The sequence below is a fragment of the Talpa europaea genome (assembly GCF_964194135.1).
Source record: "Talpa europaea genome assembly, chromosome: 1".
In the NCBI taxonomy this organism is placed as follows: domain Eukaryota; kingdom Metazoa; phylum Chordata; class Mammalia; order Eulipotyphla; family Talpidae; genus Talpa; species Talpa europaea.
In genome coordinates, this window is record NC_140073.1 from 22,274,905 (window position 1) to 22,296,332 (window position 21,428).

At 33.1% G+C, this 21,428-nt stretch overlaps 1 protein-coding gene across 1 annotated transcript in view; it reads left to right on the forward strand.

Annotated features, from left to right (window-relative positions):
- Positions 1 to 21,428, forward strand: part of CSTF3 (cleavage stimulation factor subunit 3) — a gene marked incomplete at both ends in the record, with an annotated part of 131,258 nt that overhangs the window by 95,001 nt on the left and 14,829 nt on the right. Inside the window, 7 exons of the mRNA XM_084236543.1 lie at positions 13,544 to 13,576; positions 13,973 to 14,070; positions 16,102 to 16,168; positions 16,255 to 16,289; positions 16,380 to 16,506; positions 19,350 to 19,427; positions 20,207 to 20,369. Coding sequence (XP_084092669.1) covers positions 13,544 to 13,576; positions 13,973 to 14,070; positions 16,102 to 16,168; positions 16,255 to 16,289; positions 16,380 to 16,506; positions 19,350 to 19,427; positions 20,207 to 20,369 — 601 coding nt within the window. The remainder of the gene's footprint in view (positions 1 to 13,543; positions 13,577 to 13,972; positions 14,071 to 16,101; positions 16,169 to 16,254; positions 16,290 to 16,379; positions 16,507 to 19,349; positions 19,428 to 20,206; positions 20,370 to 21,428) is intronic.

Genomic DNA, 21,428 nt, shown 5'->3' on the forward strand with positions numbered 1-21,428 from the left:
AAAATCTGATACAGAACATAAATGCCTAGATATAATAAAATTTTAAGCATATCTATTGGAGTGAAATTTTGAGATATTTGTGTGTGTGTGTGTGTGTGTGGTGGAACTTGAGTTTTCACATGCTGACTTACCAATTTCACAGGTTCTTTTGTCAAATTAGAAAAGCATAAACATTCTCTTACTGTCCCTTTCACAGCTTTTACTAATGCTGTATATGTTTATACTGCCAATACCTGATGGAAATTCAAGACATCTAGATATAAGAAATATATAAATTGTTGCTTTAACTTGAACCCTAATCTTCACTTTATGTAGGTTTGTTTTACAAAAACAAAGTTATCTTTAAGAGAACAGTACAGTTCTGTGTTAATTTTTTTTTTTTTAATTCTTGTGACTTTCATGACTTTAGCATAGCAAACTCTAAAGGTAAACTCAGCTGGGTTTTTAAAGATGTTTCAGAGAATTGAATTATACTTATTTGGCAATTTATATTCCAGGGAATATGTTTGGTTAACTGACTTCTGTAACTTTCAAAACTTTTGAATTTAGTTTGGCTTTTAAAGTTTTTGGTTACTTTTAAAGATTGTTTGCATATAAAGTCTTTTCCTAATATTTTTGATAGCTCAATGTTAAAATAGTTTGAAGATCTGTTACCTAAATCACCTCATTTAAACAATTAAGGTTGCTGGACAGAATTAAAAAAAATACAAAACAAAACATGTTCAAAGCCTCAAGGAATTGACTACATAATAAGGAAATACGGATCGCCTAATTGGAAAACAAACACAAAAAACGAAAGAGCCGATAAGCAGAGAGAACCTAAGCCATTTTACCCTGAGAGTCTTTGTCAAATTGATAGAATGTGAATTTAATTTGTATGTTTGTAATATCTCAGGTTGCAAAAGTCAAAAAGATCCCGGCTTGCTTTGCTTGTGGTGTCAAAATAGGAGATCCTCTTTAAAGACGTGTGGGTCAGAAGTAGTCTATGCTACCGTGCTAATTTTAGGAGTCTGAAGAAAGATGCTTTGATCTTGGGCTGAGTGAAATGGAGAAGTCCTGAAACAGTAAGTCCAGCTCTTAACTGAGTGTTTAAAAAAAAAAAATATCAGTGAATGTAAGGTGGACACAACCTAAATCATGCTCCTGGTTGCCTGGTAAACAATTTCAAACCTTTAATGGAGGAATGTACCTTCATTCTAAGCCACAAGAGTCTCCACAAATATTTTCACAAGAAAAGGATTGCATTTGAAGAATCCACATGCAGTAGAATTATCGGCAGACTTTCAAAACTAGAATTTAGATTGAATTAGGTTAATAACAGATTAGACACAGGTGAAGAGAGAATTGGAGAGCTGAAAAATTGGAAATTTAAGAGAAAAGTGAAAAATATGAGAGAAACTATGTTGTGAAAATGTCATCAAAATTCAGAAGTAGAGGGAAACACTGGACAGAAGCATAAATTGAAGAGAAATAAGAATTTTCTGGATTGATTTAAGCCAATCAACAGATGTTGGGATGTGCAATGAATCACAAAAGGAATTAGAAAAAAGAAAAATGACCCAACCAGATATGAGAATGAAACTAGAAAACTAAAAGTACAGAAGCAGCTGAATACAAAAAGAAACTGACCTTTTATAAGTAAAGACAACTTCTTGAAACCAACAATGGAAGCCAGAGATGGTGGAATTGCCTCTTCAGTTTCAGAAAACAGCTGTCAAGTGTTCTATATCCAGGAAAAAAGTTATGGGGGTGAAAGACATTCTAGGCAAGGTTAGTAAAATGTTTGTCAAGTTACATGTATTTTTGGACATGTCCAATTATATCACTTATTCAAACAAAGGTTTTTAAAGAATGCTTATTCATTTAGTTCATACTCATCTGGCTACACTTAATATGTTTTATTTTTAAGCCTTTTCTCAAAGTTACTCTGTTCTAGTGAAGTTCTCATAATTGAAAGGGATTTTATTAGAATTATAATTTTTAATTATAAGTAAATGGTTAATTTAACTTCATTTTAAAAGGAAACTGACAATTTTATTATAAAACAAGGTATAACATGTTTCTTTAAATGTTGACTTTCAAAATTTTATACAAATCATTTTAATAATCTTAACATTAAATTTTATGAACTCTTAAAACATAATCTTGAGTGACAGCAGTGTCTTACTCAATTAAGTATCCATTTTTAGGATGGAAATTATTTTCCTAAATAAATTTATATGGTTAGTACCTCTACTTTATGAGTTTGTGCTAAGGTTTATTGTTTTCTTTTAAAAATGATTAAGTTCTAGTTAGAAGTTGTGGTAGTGATCCTTTAAAAAAATACACCATTTATGTGTGCATAATGCCTCATATTTTGGGAGTATTTGGAATGAAAATTGATGGTGAAATACAGAAATATTCATAAGCCTAAGCCCAAATGCTATCAGCTGATTAGTTTACATATATATTAATGTGGTTCAAAAATCTAAGATTACAAAAGGGACCTACATTGAAGCCTTACCTACACATTCATGAGGTACCTAGTTCCCCTTCCCAGTGACAAATGTTCAGTTTATTATTTTCCTCTCTTTTTACATGAATAGTTGCCTGTTGTGTTCTGTTCTGCATCTTCGTTTTTTTTCTTTTTTGCTTAATGTAAATTTTAGGAGTTTTTTTTTTATATAAGGACTTATATTCCACATTTTTGTTAACTTGTCTTTTTGCTGAAGGATATTTTTGTGAATATATCTGTGTATTAAATTCCTAGAAGAGGAATTGCTGGATTGAAAACTATGCAAGATATTTTGACTTTTCTATATCCAAATTGCCTTCCATAATTGTGGTAACAACTTAATCCCATTGATAGGAGTCCACTTCCTCACATTTTCTTGATGCACTGTTATTACTCTTTAAAATTTTTGCTAGTATTTGAGACTGGGCATATTTTCTTGATTAAAGATCCTTTGAATTACTTAATCTCAGACTTGATATCCTTGCCCTATATTTCTGGGTTTTTATTTGCAGGAACACTCACTATACATTTGAAAGTTAAAGGAAACATAAGTGATGTACTATTAAAAATGTCAAGTAATTTTGAAATGACATCTAAATAGTATGTTATCTATATTGCTTATGCTCTTTTCTAATTGTCAGATTGGAAAAAAATGATAAATAATGTTCTGAGACCAAAGAACAATATTTTCCTTTGTTATTTTGATGTTCTTGCTTGCTTTAAATATTTTTCTTTCAAATATATATTTTGTGCTTAGTTTTCATTTATTTCATAAACCTCTAATTTCGCATTTAAATCTTATGTTTGCAAATTTATTTTTCTAATACAGATCTTGAGTTTTACATTCTTGTGACTCAATATTAGTCATTTGAAGATGAATACCTGTATGTAATAATTTTAAGTAAATTTTACAAGGGTATGTTACTTGTTATATTCACTGTTTTTCCATTAAATTGATTTACCTATAAAGGATTTATGAAGAAAAATCCTCATTCAGAGTATAGATTTTCTTGAGCTATTCATTATGATCATGACGCTCATCCTGAAGGCATCTTTGAAGAATAATAGAGATCCCTTTGAAGTGACTTTCATGTGTAAGGATTTTATTTGTCCTGTTCATTTAACATTAAACATTTTTAAACTAGTTTTCCTAATGGTGATATAATTAAACATATCATAAAATCTGGTTTTTCATCAGGCACACCCTCCTATCCAACAGTATTTAACTGTAGCAGTTTGAAAGCCTGTCCTTAGGTGTGTTTATGCTTTGTGTGCATACTGGGCCATGATGAAGCTGTAGAGGAATAAGACAATGAACTTGTTTCTGGCTCCCTCACCTGGTTTAGGTAGTGACTTGGAAAAGGACTGTCAGGAGCTTAGATTCTTTGAGAAACTGGGCATTACTTTTTTCCTGTTACTTTTTATGTGTCTAAACTTTTGACAGTCTAATTACTACAATAATCTATTATGTAAGCTCTGGACAAAATTTGTTCTGTATTTTAGAATCCACTGGAAAGAATAGCCATACATTGTAGGATCCTTTGTCTAGACTTCATTTACAGGCTAAAAGTCTCATCCTGACCTAAAACTTGCTGCTTGATGAAGAGCTTTATTTTTTTTTTTTCCCATAGTAGGGCTTCCAATAATCTTTATTTCATTCTTGTCTACTAAGTCCTTGGTAGTATTCCATATAGAATTTCAACCTAATTCTTTTGGTATACCCCTTAAATTTATTTATTTATTTTTATTAGCTGCTTATTATAAGTTTCTATGTCTGATTTTTTTTAACCTAATTCTTTTGGAAAATGTTATCACAAACATTTGGAGGAGATAAAATATAAATCACAAATTGAACATTTCAAACTATTATAAACCAAATTCCAGAGAAAATAGGGCACACTTTTGTTAAGCCTTTAAATGTGGCCCGATTTAGAGAAATGTACTCATGAACTTAAGCATAAGGGGAAATAGTTTTAAATATTAGTTATTTTCTTGGATTTAAAAAAGTGATATCAAAGTGGAGTTGCTGAATAAAACAAAAATTTCTGCTTGGAAAAACATTTGAATAATAGTGATAAAAGTAGGATATTTTAGTCTGGAATGCAATGTAAATTTTGTTGAATGAGGAAATGGGCTTTTTCCACATTCATGAATCTGTTGATAGGGAAATACTGTAAGAGTAGATGAGTTGCTCAAAAAGTACAGAAATGTTATCCACTGGATTTGTATGCATTTGATTGTAGAAACAACACTCTTAAAAAGTGCTTTACACAAACATAGCTCATGATAGGAGATATATAAATGTTATACACAATTATCTTCATTAGTGAAACTACAGTGATCTCCAGTAGAAGTTACTAAGCTTTTGTCCAGTAATTCAATTGCTAATTTTAAAAAGCAAAATTCTCAATTTGTATGCAGTGAGAAATGAAAGAATTGTAAAGCTTTAAGTAAATGATTTCCCACTCCAAAAATTCCCCCAACACTCAAACACATTTTATAAAAAGTTGTTTGACTATACTAATGGGAGATTGAGCAAATGAGAATGGCATGTATACATGTAATATATAAAATTCATGTAGCAATCCTAGGAAAATTATATCATTGAATAATACTCTTCAGTTTGCCTAGATAAATTTTTAACTTTATTAAGCAGACAATTCATTAAAAACTGAAAATTAAAGGAAAAACAGACTATACATTTCTGTGAAAAAAGACTGATATCAGATCTTTGAGGCAACTTCCTATTTCAGCACTACTCTGGCTGTGCAACACAGAATAATACTGTTTTGATACCTGATTTATAAACTTGGTTCTCTAATGTTCCTGGTAGCTTGAGGATTTCAACTGATTGTACACAATTATTCTTAATTTTAATTTATTGTTTAGGGAGATCTATCCCATGTGCACATCAATTTTGAGGGATTGATGGGGAGGTGTCATCCAAGGAGTAGAGAAGCCAAACTACTGATGAAGAATAGTGATTTTTGATTCTTAAGGCCAAATTACTTTTCTCTGACGTATGTTGCTCTGTTTCCTGTATTCAAAATTTGCAGATTAGTTATTTTTAAAGTAATTTAACATTATGTTGACGATATTTTGCTTGGAACAGAGTCCAAGTGAGACAGTCTGAGTATATATCAGATGATATTTGTTAACAGATGTCCTATCAAATGTGGCAAAATCAAGTTTAGGTTAGTTTTGCCTTTGATGATGCTTTGTAGCCCTGAAAGAATTTGAGAGCATTTAAAAATTGAAGTGGAGATACCTATAAACAAAGACACTAGTGAATTACTCGAGAGAAAAAAAGTATAAATCTCAAAGTCAGCTTTGATTTTCTTTTAAAAAGCAAAAAGTAAGCATTCTTTACTGCTGTAAAATTGTGTTAGAATAATAAAGTGGGTTATGGACATATGTAACTGAGACTGAAAAATTGTCTCAACTCTCCTAGTTGTTAACATTTTTGTGTGTATTTCTGTCTCTGGCATGAGAGAGACATACCAAATGTTTATTTTTTAAATTCTACTTAAGGTATATGGTAGACATTTTCATCAGTGTTATAAACATACATCATTGCTTTTAAAGTTTTATGTACAAGCCATTCCATTATTTAGACAAAGCATAATTAGTTATTCTGCTTTTGGTCATTTGCATTCCAAAATTAATGTATTACAAGCATTCTTTAAATTAATATACACACAAAATCTTGCCTAAAGAGCAGTATAGAGGGGTGGCTAAATGCTCAGTTGTGCAATCTTGGACCAAGTTACTTCATCTTACTGTGCTTCAGTTTTCTCATCTACGTAAAAGTAATAGTATTTGAATGTTGTTCTAAGGATTGAGTGAGATTATACAAACTCTTAGAATGTTTACATCAAGTATTTAATAAATGCCTGCTGTTGTTAGCAGTATTTTGACTTGGATTTCATTTTCTAAGATGTTGGATTATTTCAGCTTTTAAGTTTTAATTTTATAGGATAACTAAGCAATAGCTTTCTTAGTGCCATATCCACTGATCCTTTTACACCCTCATTCCTTTCAGCCTGTAACATATCCCACCATTCCCTGTCTGCTAAAATGTTCTCCTTTGGTATCTTGTGATTTATCTGTTTTGTCTTGTGTCTTTGAAGTTCTCCTTTTTTCCTGCATAATAATGGATATTTTAGTAATTGACTTTTGCTTGTCTATGTGTTCTATGAGAATATACTTAATAATTTAGGCATTACATGCTTTAGGTATATATAAAGAAGTTTTAAACAAACAGCTTAAATACACTTCTTTGATTTCAGTGTCTTGATAACTAATACCTAATTTATTTACTGTAAATAAACAGTTTCTGCCTAGGTATTTACAGTTATTTCAGCAAATTAATAAAAAGTAAACTTGATCAGCAACTATCAGTATTTTTCATTTTTCCTTTCCATGAGGAGTTTTTCCTTCTAACATTACTAATTTTCTCTCATCCCCCTCTTCTGACCCCAGGCCACTATGCCTGCCTCCCTCATCTGACAGCACTGTAAGCCACCTTTGTCTTCCTCATCTCCACCCCAACAATACTGATGAGCCTGTTTCTCTATTTTCATCAGTTGGGCAGTATCCAGATTTTTGTATATCACATTTAAACTCTGTCTTTTTAGGCCCCCTAGAGTTGACCTTAATCGCTAATTAGCCAAACCTCTTTTTCCTAATATATATTCTCTCATGTGGTTGAGAGAATCCTTCACTATTCCACAGGAAACTTCAGAAACTTGTTATTTCAATGACTTACAGAAACTCCTTTTCTCATTAATGCCTGAATTACAACTGTTAGGTGAAGCATTCCTTGGTAACTGGAGTTGGCATGAAACTGGTTTTCCTCTATATTTTATTGGATAAGGGGGCATATATAAAATATTTAGTCTGTGTTGTTTCCAGTAATTATGTTTGTGTTTCTAGTTATAAACTCTTTATTAGAGTTCAGGCCCATATCATTATGTCCACTTGTAAATTGTAAGCAAACACTACGAATACTTTTTATTTGGTTAAAGTGGAAGATTAATAATATAGTTAATATAAAAAATAAGACTGAAAGTAAATGTTAATCTAGAACTAAAGATGATAATAGTTTCACTTTGCACATTTTTATTTCAATGATAGACTATAAAACTTGTGTTTAACTCATTTAACAAATGTGTTATTTCTGTGACACATTTTAAGTGCCTGCTGAATAAAAATTTATGAGACATCAGCAGTGTTTGGCCAAACTGTTAAATCTGTGTATATGTATTTGTAGGCATGCACTTATAACTATATTTCATAGGAAAATTATAAATTATGAAAATATGTTGTAGGAAAAATTAGTACAGATAAGTACAATTTTTAAACTATGTAGTTTCTTTATCTCTTCAAAAATGTAGCAGCATGAGTTATAAAACTTTAGTCCACCACAGTATCCCCAGTGCTAGATAATATCCTACCACATAGGGAAACAATTACTTGTTCAATAAAAATGAATTTATTTGCAGACAATACTTCCTGGTATCTTTAAATCTGGGACTGGATAGTGGAAAGAGAATGTGCTACAGCCCTTTTCTAAGAACCTAAATAATCTTTTGGTAGATCTTAAAGTGCCATATTTTAGTATTTTCCAGATTCTTTAAAACTACATTCTATAATCTTTCAAGACATTTTTCAGATTAAAAGTGATTGGAAAGCAGTTGAAAAAGAGTAAATAAATGGAAAATGGGGCTTATATTTAGCATTCCATTTGCTTTTGTGTTTCAAGATTAGGGCTAAGATTTTTCGATGACTAAGCAGAATCAGGTAGCTTCTGTAAGTCAAACTCTAAATTTAAATTTATTGCCTTAAATGCTACAGAAGTATGTGCACTATTCTTTAGAAAAGATGCAGGAATGTGGGTTTGCAATTAATGCACGGATCATATTTATTGGAAGCTAAGCCATGTGAACTCACTTGATATGATGCCTAATCCTGCTTTGCTGTTTAGTCCAGTAGTATCCTAAAACACAAGGACTGGCTTGTCGCAGAGTGAAAACCTAAACAGTGAAAACCTAAACAAGTTTATGGAGGCTTACCTTTTCCTTTAGATTATTTTGCTTTACTTTCTTCCATAGAGTTGTCATGTTAGTTGAGTTCAATCCTCACATGTTTTTGAGCCATTTAAAATACATTCTATAATTACTTAGTGATTCTTATAATTGGTGATATAAAATAGTTTTAAAAAATTTTAATATGGGGTTTGGATTTTCCCAAGGTATAAGAAAAAAAAATTGAGGAAATCAGCCAAAAATGCTCTTGACATGTAAGGGTTTATTTCTTGTTTGCTTTTTGTTTCCTTTTTCCTTTTTGTTTTTAGGGTTAATTTCTCTAATAAGTGTTTTATAGGCTTTTACATTAATATTTTATAAAATGTTCATTGAAATATGAAAAATACTCCTAATATTAGTTAGGATAAACCGTTTTTGAGTAGTTCAATCTTAGATCTCCCTATATAAATATTGCAGGTAAAGAGCATAGCTAATCTAAACTTAAAAATTGACTTTACCACAGTTGGCAAGAGGTTTATTTGGCTTTTTTTTTTTCCTGACAAGGTTTACATTTTACAAAATTAAATAATCTGATGAAAGATATTTAGTTCTACTAATTATCCAGAAGATAATTTAATCCCAAATGATAATTAGTGTTCAATTAATGCTTGGAAAATAATTGTGGAAGTTAATAAAGGACTGAAATTAAGCAGTGTCAGGAACAGATCTGTTTACTCAATGTTATACTTGTTTTACTTGACATCATATAACCACTCCTTTGGTTTTTTTTAACCCCCTTCTACACCCATATAACCACTCATTTGAATTTAAATTTAAGCAAAAAACTCCATTATTCTAGTTATCTTCCCCCTTATAAAATAAAAATTATTAGAAAGTAGCTAATTTTTTTATCTTCCTCCACAGCAACTTTCATAACTTGTCAAAATTCAGATAATTCATCAAAAAGTAGTGTTACAATTATATGACATTTATGATAAACAGTAGAAATAGCATTTGAAGAATTTTAATTTTCCTTTTAAGGTTTTTAAATTGAAAAAATAATCTAAGCACATTATAGAACTTTTGCAAATACAAATTCTACCACACAAACAAATTGTTCATATTTTAGCCTTATTTTTGACCACCATTAAAAAACTTTGGGATAACTTGAGATTTCCTTTAATGCTCACCTCAGATGATTATGCATTAAAGTTTGTGAACTGCAGACTAAATATAATTTTATTATGAGCCCCCATCATTTAAAATTACATTACTTTTAATACATAAGATTAAAGCAAGTAGTAAGCTTTACAAAATTATTTGTATGTATATATATAGGCTGTAACCGGAAACAGTTTTTATTTGTTAATGACAGAAAGCTCCAAGAATCTGATGCCATCATAAAACTGAAAGCAGTATCAAGAATTGTTCCTTAAAAAATTTAAGCCAAGCTTTGGTTTTAGGCAGACTCCTATACAAATGTACATATCTAAATATATTTATGAATATTTCATAGGTAAGGCATTTTCATTTATGTGCTAACATTGTCAAACATATACACATGGTGAATAATAAATAATACCTAGGATAATCTTTTAAAGAAAAAAAAGATACCAGTGGTACGATTACTAATGGCATAGCTTAACCAAAAATGGAATTTAAATATGACCTACAGCTTAACCTTTTTTTCCCTAAAATGAGGCCAATATGTAATAAAACTGTTCTCTCTAGTAACTTGGTTTACATAGCTTTATTTAGAGAAGACATGATGAAAAATTCATACTTGTTTGGTTTGTAATTTTGTTAATTGGTATGATTTATGACCACCTGGATTACCTAGATGCCTTTTTGTTTTTTTGAGGAAGATGTTACTTCATTTTTAAAAGTGGGAATGTTGATAACTGGGAGAACATGTTGATACAAGGTTATCAAATTCTTTTTTCATTTTATCACAGTGCTTCTCCAAAGCAGGTTGCTAGATATATAGATACAGATATATTTGAGTGAATAATGCTTTAAAATTAATGAGACTATAGCTGCTATGGTAATGCCACCAACGTAGACACTGTCAAAGAATATTTATTGGTGAATTAATGAATAACAGCCAGTGGCCATGTATAGTATCTTTTTCTACATAAATATATATTAAACTAATGCCAACGGAAGCAATAAATATTGATTGAATGCAAGGTATAGGACCAAATCATTTAGGAAAAAAAAATAAATTTTTTTGCATTTGTTTCTTACCAATATAAACCTTTTATTGAAATGCAAAAATGAAGATGTATACATGAAATAGTCTCTTTTTTACTTTCTCTATTCTACTCATAGAACTCTGCCCACTATTAGTGTTAATAATTTTGTATTCCACATTTTTCTCCATGCCCATAAAATGCACAAACATGTAGAAATAAGATTTATTTTTCATCATTATTTTACAAAAAAAAGAATTAAACACATTTTAATCTCTTCATTCAATAAAGTCTGTGGATAGCCCCCAAATTACCTGTTAGAGTATAATTCACTTCATATGGGTCATACTCAATATAATATTCAACCATGTGGATGCATCATAACTTATTAAACCAAAACCCCCAGTAGCCAACATTTACTTTAATTTTTTGCTACCACAAAGTTTATAGTAAATAAGTGTGTATACTTTTATCCTGGTGCTTTCATTTCTATGAGGTAGATCCCAGTAGAATTGCTATATAAAAGATATGTGTATATATATATATATATATATATTATTTATTTATTTAAATAGTTTTTGCCAATGACTTTATTTTCTAATTCATATTTTCACTAGCAGTGTATGAAATCCCTTTTCTTTATATTGCTAAATACTGCTGGTAATCTTTTACCATTCTAGTTGCTATAAAGTATTATCTCATTTTATTTTGTCTCTCCCACTCTGGAAGTTTGTACATGTTGCCATATTTTTATCAGTTTGCTTTTTTCTCCCTGGAAATGCCTATTCATATTTTTTGCCTATTCTCCCAGTGAGTAGTTTTGGTTTTCCTGGCTCATTTTAAGAACTGTCAATTATATATAATCTGTCACTTATATTTGGGAAGCTGGTGATTTGAACTCAGTTCTTCCCTCCCACTCTCAGTGCTACCTGTTTATCTCTACTGAGCCAATCAGCTGGATACCCAGAAACCTCAGATTCAAGGACAGTTTCAAAGAAGAGGATTGGTTCAGGGCCTAGGGCAAGGAATTAGAAACTGACCCATAGAAATACTTGGAAACCCCTCAATTGTTATTTCTACCTCAGGGGAATAGTGACATCAACCTGGCTTCCAGGAGACCAAAAAGGAGTAGAAAAGACAAAGCTGTGCCCTCACTATGCTTGGGTGAAAGTTTCTTCGTGGTTTATTGTCAGAGGACTAGCAGTAGCCTGTTTACTATCTACATCTGCTACAAAACTCATGATAAAGAGGTCAACTTCGACTCTGGGACTGCCAACACCGAGCCTAGGTGGATAGCAAAAACAACTGCGCATCTAAGGATCCAGCAATGAGAAAGCGATGCAAAACCATTAACACAGGTCCCCAACTAATGATGGAAGACAGATGATGCTGATTTAAACTAAATAATATATGAACACAGTGAGATTTAAAATGCAGTACCTTAAAAACTTTCTGGAGCCCAAAGCTATTATTTTTGACTAATGACAACAATAGATCAAATTGAGGAGAACAGTAATGAAGTCTAAGACCTGGAGAATGTAGTAGAAGAAATATTTTTAAAGCTGAAGCAAAAATATTTTTTTTAAAGTAAAGATAATAGATTTTGAAAATAGAACAAAGAAACCTAATGTGTATGATAGGAGTTCTAGAAGGGAAAAAGGAACAAATGAAGAGGTGGTAATTTACGAAAGAAAATGTGTACAATAAAAAAGACATGATTTTAACTTCAAAGAGCTAAATTTTGTAACTCTTTAGTTCTGAGTTGACAGTTACCAACTTCTTATTCTGCTAGGCAATGTTCTAATGACTTCATAGTTTTCTACTCATTGAGTCCTTACAACAGCCCTGTAAAACAGGTACCTTTCTCCTCCTTACGGATAAAAAAGGTTAAGTAAATAGACAGATTGTAAATCCAAGAGGTTTGACTGCTGAGCTTTGACTAAACTGCTTAAAAGCACAGAGGTTTATATTTGGGCATATTCTGTTAAAATTGATGAACTTTGAAGATGAAGGAGAAATCTCAGAAGCCTGTGAGAAAATGAACAAGTAGCAAAAGAAAAACATTGTTCTCATGTGCAGAACCTTAAGCCAGAAAGCTGGGAAAATGTTTATGTAATACTAAGAGAAAAGGAACACAAGTTTAAGATTTTCTTAAACAGAAGGATTTGCTTATATATCACTGATGAGCAATGAACCAGATCTAAAATCTGATGAAAAGAAAACAAAGGGAAATTTAATATTTTTCCTTGGTCTTTGCACCTACTATTCTTCCATTCTGGAATAACTCCTCTCTTTCATTATTAGTCATTCCTCATCCTTAACCATCTTAACTTTTTCCAGGAAATCTCTTGCAACTCCCAAGTCTGACCAATTAGTTTCCCCATAAAAGTGTAAATTCTGGGAAGTTGGCAGACCATGCTTATTTTATTAATTGGTTGTCTCAGTGTCTAGCACAATGTTTGAAATATAGTAGGTTGACTGGGTGACTAAAGTTTATGTGTAGTGAAAATTAGCAAATCTCCTTTGTTGATGTTGTACTCTAGTAGTAGCTACTCTTTGCTAGTACTTAAAACCCTATCTAAGTATGCCTTTTCTATTTTTCTGCATTAGTCATGACTATTTTACAAAATTTTAAATTCACAAAGTCTCTATGAATGAGAATTATAGTATCTATACTAGGCGCGTTTATAGTGCCTCTTATCCATGTTGGTTTCAAACCTTTTTTTAAGTCAAAATAAAGTGTAGAGATGAATTTTCAAAATTTTATAAAACTAAAACGTAAGTGTTCTGATACTCTAGAATTAATTCTATATTTTTCTGTTTCTCTTCAGATTAAAGCAAAAAATTATGACAAGGTTGAAAAGGTGAGTTCTCATAAATATACTTTGAACTCTATGCTGACGTTAAGACTTATAATACAAAGGTAAATATAGCAAAATGTTAATAATTATTGAATCTAGGTAGTGATTACATAGGAGTTCATTGTATTTTTTCAGCTTTTTTATATGCCTGGAAATGTTTATAATAAAGATTTTGGAACAGGGAAGGAAAATAATTGTACTGTATTGATCGCTATACTGAGAATGGTTTTGATTATCTAAAATGAAAACAGGAGTTTTTTGCCATGTATTTGTAAGAAGACAAATTCATTAAAGGAGCTGATTTTTTTTTCATTGTTTCATTTCACTCAACTGCATGTAAAATTTAATTATGAATTAATTTTACTCATGGCTTCTGATAATGTTTTCATGTATTTACAGTTGTTTCAAAGATGCCTTATGAAGGTTTTGCACATTGATTTATGGAAGTGTTACCTTTCATATGTTCGAGAAACCAAGGGTAAACTACCAAGTTACAAGTAAGTTAATATAATATCTAATAAATGCAACTCATCTCTAGGCACATAACTATTCCCATATAAACTCAGTACTTTTTTTTTTTTTAAGATTCATTTATTTATGCATACAAGAGCTGGGTACAGGCCAGAGGTGTGGGAGGTGAGAGGATTCACCAGAGACAGAGCGGGGAACAAAACAGGCAGATTGACTGAAGTACACTGCTGAGGGGAGCAGCAGGCCAGTCAGGAGACCTCTGCTGCACCATGTGGGTTGCTTCCTGGCTGGCCGGGAATAGAACTCCTCATGCTGCAGTGGCTGTGGATTGCTTCATAGGTTGCGTCTTAACCCTTGAGCCACCAGGGAGACCCTAAACTCAGTATTTCTTAACTCCTAGAGAAAAGAGACTTGAAGATTTGAAAAGTCAGAATTCTCCAACTAGTCAGTAAAATTTGGAAAAAGTGCTTCAAAGATAGTCACTGTCATTAGCGTTATACTGGAGAATTAAATAATCCCAGGTCAGCTTCTAAATTGAAACACTTATACACTTAAACACCAAATCACTTTGTTGACAGGTTTGCATTTAAAGAGCATCTTATCACCTGCAATGTCACCACTCTTTGAAAGTTACACTGCAGTGGGCTACTTCAGTATTCCAAGGCATCTGACAATTCTGTTGTGTTTCACTGAATCTAAATAATGGACCTTCTCAAATGCCTTTTTTCCATATAACAAATTATTGTAGACCTTTCTTTTTTCCCCCTCTTTATTCTTTTGAAGAGGAAGTTAGTTCTTTTTCCCTAAATTTTACTTCTGAGCTAATAGGTCTTGAGACTTAAATTACCCCCTTAATCAGAGAACCAGATGTTTCCACATTTGAATCTGCTAAATATAAGATTAGGTTATTTAAAGATATAAAATATATAAAACATGAGTCTTTGATATGTTCCCATGTAATATGTAAATTAATGACATTGATAAGCTAAACATGTTTTGTAGATATATTTTATAACTTTTTTATTTTATTAATTTTTCAATTTTTTACATCATTGTTCTTTTTTTTAATAATTTTTCTTAATAGAGGCATGTTTTTATTTATTTATTTAGTTAGTTTTGTTTGTTTGTTTATACATGCACTGGGTACAGTCAGAAGCGCGGGAGGGTGAGAGAATTCACCAGAGCCAGAGCGGGGAGCAGAGTAGGCAGAAGGACCGAAGTACACTGCTGAGGGGAGCAGCGGGCGGCAGGAGAGGTCTGCGCGCCATGTGGGACCCTCCTCCAGTGGCCGGGGAGCAGCCGGGGATCAAACCGGTGCCGCAGAGGCCGCGGGCAGCTTCGCAACCCAGCGCTCAACCGCTGCGCCACCGGGGAGGCCCTTTTTTTTTTTTTTTTTTTTTTAAGATTGATATATTTATTTATACAAACACTGGGTACAGTCAGAAGTGTGGGAGGGTGAGAGAATTCACCAGAGCCAGAGCAGGGAACAGAACAGGCAGACTGATGAAATACACTGCTGAGGGGAGCAGCAGGTGGCAGGAGAGGTCTGCGCACCATGTGGGACACTCGCCCAGTGAACGGGGGATTGAACTGGCCCTGCAGAGGCTGCGGGCAGCTTCGCAACCCAGAGCTCAACCACTGCACCACCTGGAAAGCCCACATCATTGTTCAATTTTTAAACAATATTTGCTTCCCCCACCCCCTCAGGTATAGTCCCCAAAGAGTTTCCTTCACCAATGCACCCGTGCACCATCACCTCAGTCCCCTGTGCTCCTCCCTCCCTCCCTCTGATCCCTCTCCCGCCGCCTCCCCTGCAGGATGTGTCTGATTTATAATTGTCTGTTTTTTGCTTTGTTGTGTTTTGTACTGTTGTTATTTTTTACACTGATGTCTTATTTGGTTCTCCTATATTCCTGCTATAAGTGAAACCATCCAATATTTTTCTTTTTCCTTCTGGCTTATTTCACTGAGCATAATTCCTTCTAGCTCCATCCACGTTGCTGCGAATGGCATGATTATACCAACATTTTTTAAATGACATGTTTCATTTATTTCAGAGAAAAAATGGCTCAAGCTTATGACTTTGCACTTGATAAAATTGGAATGGAAATTATGTCTTATCAGGTAGAGTTAAAATTTTTATAGATATGCAATTAATAAATTATATTTTATTAAATATATATTACATATTTATATATTTTATTTCTTAGATTTGGGTGGATTACATCAATTTCTTAAAAGGAGTGTAAGTAATTTTATAAATTTTTTATTTTTATGTGTGTAAAAAGTTGATTTAGCTATGATATTATTGATGGCATTTCTTATCTAATCCCAGGGAAGCTGTTGGATCCTATGCAGAAAATCAAAGAATAACAGCTGTACGAAGAGTTTATCAACGAGGTTGTGTAAATCCAATGATAAACATTGAACAACTCTGGAGAGACTATAACAAGTATGAAGAGGTAAATTAGGCCAGTGTAGTTTATTCTTTACCAAGTCATTTCAATTTTATGTATTGTGGGTTTGTTTTTGCTTTTCTAGTATCAGGTAAGAGGATATCATTGCTACAATGTTTTTTTAATGGGTTTTTATTATACTGATTGGAATGAAAGAGTCACTTCTAAGGCAAAGGAGGTCTCATTTATATTGTTATTTTTTAGAAAAAACTATAATTTTTCTAAAACTATTCATTATTAAGCCATATTCATACATTTATATATACATATTATGCAATAGTATATTTTTAGATATTTTTTCCTAGTAGTAATTATCAGTTGTAATGTAACTCTTTCACCTATTATAGTGTTACAATTATTGGCTTGTATTTATAAGATGTGGGGCTATAGTCCAAGATCTTTATCCATTGCCATCTGTTCTTTAACCAATTGAGCTAATTAATTAGCCTATATATGTAAATATCATGTTGAATAAGCAATTGATGTATCATTAAAAGAAAGTTCCTCATATGTCCCTTGTGTTTTGGAAGAACTATGTATGTCACTGAAACTGTTCCCTCATAGGCATGAGTAACAGCTCTCAAACTTAAGTCTTTGGATTTTAAAAATTATTGAAGGCCACAAAGAACTTTTGTCTTTAAAGTGGCTATTATCTATTTATACTTATATTGGATTTAAAACTGAAAAAAAGTCAAGATCTTTGTTAATTCATTTAAAGTTTATAATAATTAACACTTTATTTTAAAAATAAATAGCATTAAGACAAACGATTTTCCAAAACAGGAAAAAAAATTTTGACTAGAGTATCATTTTTTTTTTTAAAGATTTATTTTTATTTATTTATTTGTTTGTTTGTTTATACAAGCAGTGGGTATAGTCAGAAGCGCGGGAGGGTGAGAGAATTCACCAGAGCCAGAGCGGGGAGCAGAGCAGGCAGAAGGACCGAAGTACATCGCTGAGGGGAGCAGCAGGCGGCAGGAGATGTCCGCGCACCATGTGGGACCCTCCTCCGGTGGCCGGGGAGCAGCCGGGGATCGAACCGGCGCTGCAGAGGCCGCGGGCAGCCTCATAACCCAGCGCTCAACCGCTGCGCCACTGGGGAGGCCCGTAGAGTATCATTTTTTAATTTTGCAAATCTCTTTAATATCTAGCTGAATGGAAGACAGCTGGATTTTTATATATTTTTAAGTTCCGTCTGTTAGGATATTTAATGTTTTGTAGCCATTAAAAATCTATATATTTGTGAGAGATTTAAACAATGTCTTAGTTTTATTTTGATTTCATAGTCCCGCTACAAGGAACCAGGAATCCTCTGACTATTCTTGGAGCTGCCAGGCATGAATGTAATGCTTCCTTGCTACCTCTGTACTTATTTTTAAATTTTTTCTGTTTTTTTTTAAACTTTATTATAGATTTATCTTTATTTATACATACAATACTGGGGTGTAGGCCAGAGTTGTAGGGGGTGAGAGGATTCACCAGAGGCAGAGAGGGGAAAAGAACAGGCAGATCTACTGAAATACACTGCTGAAGGGAACAGCTGGAGACACAGGAGAAGTCTGCTATGCCATGTGGATTAGCTTCATGCCACAGTGGCTGGCAATAGCTTGATAGCACTGAGACTTTAACCCCTGTGCAACCAGGGAGGCCCCTATTTTTTAAATTTATACAGACCAAGTTAGAAAAAGGTTTTTGTTTTGTTTTGTTTTGTTTTTTAATCAGCTTTAATAAATAGCAAAACTGAAAAGAATGGAGTTTTCTTATCTACTCAAAGAATTAGAAACTCTTACTATACTTTCTTTTTTTTTTCTTTTTTTTTAAATAAAAAATTTTATTTTTATATTCCCCCATACAATTGCAAACCCCCCATTCTGACCCCAATCCCTCCCCTCCCGCCCCCCACCCCCCAAAAAGTGTCTCTGGTTCATTGTTTTTTGTTGATTTTGATTTTCACTTTCTTATAGTTACTCATTTTCCTGGTCCCTTATTTAAGTTTTCTAGATTCCTGCTATGAGTGAGACCATCCGGTATTTTTCTTTTTCTTTTTGGCTTATTTCGCTGAGCATGATCCCTTCCAGCGCCATCCATGTTGCTGCAAAATGCATGTGTTTATCTTTTTTGAATGCTGAGTAATATTCCATAGTATATGTATCACATCTTCTTGATCCAGTCATCTATTTTTGGGCATTTGGGTTGTTTCCAAAGCTTAGCTATTGTAAACAGTGCTGCTATAAACATAGGGGTGCAGGTGCTCTTTGGAATTGATGTTTCTGTGTCCTTTGGGTAAATACCTAGGAGTGGAATTGCTGGATCATATGGAAGCTCTATGTTTAGTAGGTCCAGAAATCTCCACACAGCTCTCCATAGTGGTTGGACCAGTTTGCATTCCCACCAACAGTGCAGGAGAGTTCCTTTTTCTCCACAACCTCGCCAACATTTGTTGTTGCTAGTTTTTTTAATATGTGCCATTCTCACTGGTGTAAGATGGTATCTCATGGTAGTTTTGATTTGCATTTCCCTGATTACAAGTGATATTGAACATTTTAGAAAAAGGTTTTTAAAGCTAAACCATGGCTATTCCCCCAAGTGGATCTGAAATGCCATTATTTATTAGTAGAATTTTAATTAACCCTTTAAAATTATTCTGTATCTTTAGAAATTCCTAATATACAGGAACTTACTACCAGTTCATAACAGACATGAATAGATACTCCTTGATTTCTAAAGCATATAATGTAATTAAACCTTCATTTTACTAACCGAACAATCTTTTCAAGTAATTTATTTAATCAGCAAATCTATTAAAATATACCTAATAAAATTATATGTTTTCCTTTGTTTTTTCTTAGGGCATCAATATTCATTTAGCTAAAAAAATGATTGAAGATCGGAGTAGAGATTATATGAATGCAAGGCGTGTAGCAAAGGTATGGAATTTCATCAGGTTAATAATTTTAATGATAGTTATGTTATTTACAGAAGAGCTTTCCTTGTCTGGTATTATTCTTAATATTTTAAGTTATTAGCAATCTTAATGACAAGTAATTGCATTGTCTGAGTAATGATATACTTGAAATGAAATACCTAATAACATACAGATATGTTAAAAGGCAAAACAGAATAAAATGACCTTGCAAGGATTAATTTTTAAAATATAAGAACAGGCTGTATATTTGCTTTTTAATATACTCTAAATTCTACCTAGAACTGATGAAATAGTTATCCTTCTCTCATATCTGCTTATCTGAAAACTATTTTACTCTCTGGTCCTAATAATAACATCTCTCAAGCATGGATTTTGTCTTGTGTGCATACGATGTCATTCACTGACACTGTTATATGGAAAGTAGCCTAGTCATACAAATTATTAAAAATTTAAGAGACAGATTCTCTGAAGATGACAGTTAATGAGACCACCAAATCATCAGTCTTGTTGATCTGTCAACTCCTCTAACCTGGAGAGTGGCCTTCTAGCTTCACTTACGTAGAGAACCCATATATGCTCTGTTCTCCCAGTCCTTGAAACCAGTTCTTGGGTGGCTAATCCTCTGTTATCTTTTTCTCTACTCTTACATGGTATTAATAAAGTGGTATATTTAGAAAAAAGATAGGCATTTTGAACACATTATTCCAAAATGATCAACTGCATTCCAAATACCTGAGTTGTTTTAGGCTTATCACAGAATTCTAAATGCTTCTTATCTAGGAGTATGAGACAGTAATGAAAGGTTTAGACCGCAATGCTCCCTCAGTGCCTCCACAGAATACTCCCCAAGAAGCTCAGCAGGTGGATATGTGGAAGAAATACATACAGTGGGAAAAGAGCAATCCTCTTCGTACAGAAGATCAGACCCTTATAACAAAAAGAGGTAACAAGATTAATCCTCCTGGGATTTCATTATTGTATGTTAGGTCATTTGATATTATCCCATAGGTTTCTAAGGCTGCTTTTTACCACCAGTTTTTTTAATTCTTTTTTATATACTTTGCATTTCTCTGCAGAGATTCCATATCTCATTACCATCTCTTTATATCCTTGAACATATTTATAACAGTGCTTATAAAGTCCTTATCTGCTAATTCCAATATCTGGACCACATGGAATTGGTTTCTTTTTCTCTGAAGCATGAGTCACATTTTCCTGTTTTGTCACAACTCTGGACATTAAAATTTTTCCATTGGCTATTGCACAAGCAATCAATCCATTTATATATACAGAGACAGTCTAAAGACTGGATTCTGTTGTACATATATGTGTGTGTGTGTATATATATACACACATATAGGAATATCTGTGACACTCTTTTATATGATGATAGACTATCTTAGTTAGAATTGAATCATGTACAGGGCCTCCCCGGTGGCGCAGCGGTTGAGCGCTGGGCTGCGAAGCTGCCCGTGGCCTCTGCAGCGCTGGTTCTATCCCTGGCTGCTCCCCTGCCACCAGAGGAGGGTCCCACATGGCGCACAGACCTCTCCTACCGCCCGCTGCTCCTCTCGGCAGTGTACTTCGGTCCTTCTGCCTGCTCTGCTCTCCCCTCTGGCTCTGGTGAATTCTCTCACCCTCCCGCGCTTCTGACTGTACCCAGTGCTTGTATAAATAAATAAATCTTTAAAAAAAAAAAAGAATTGAATCATGTACAAATGGCACAGTGTAAAGACTGGATTCTATTATGGTCCTGAAGAATGTTGAGTTTTATTTTTATTGACAGATGACCTGGACTTTGTTGATGCTAGTTTTACATTGTTAGGAAAGATCTGTTAGTTGCAACATTAACTTCATGGTAAATTAGTCCTGGGACACAGCCTTTCCTCCTAAGACTACAGAAAATTCAAGGGTCTTTACCCAGACCTCTAACTTGATGGGTAGCTACTATTCTGTTCTTTCACCATTCCAGTTTTGCATTCTGCTTTGGTCTTTGTATTCA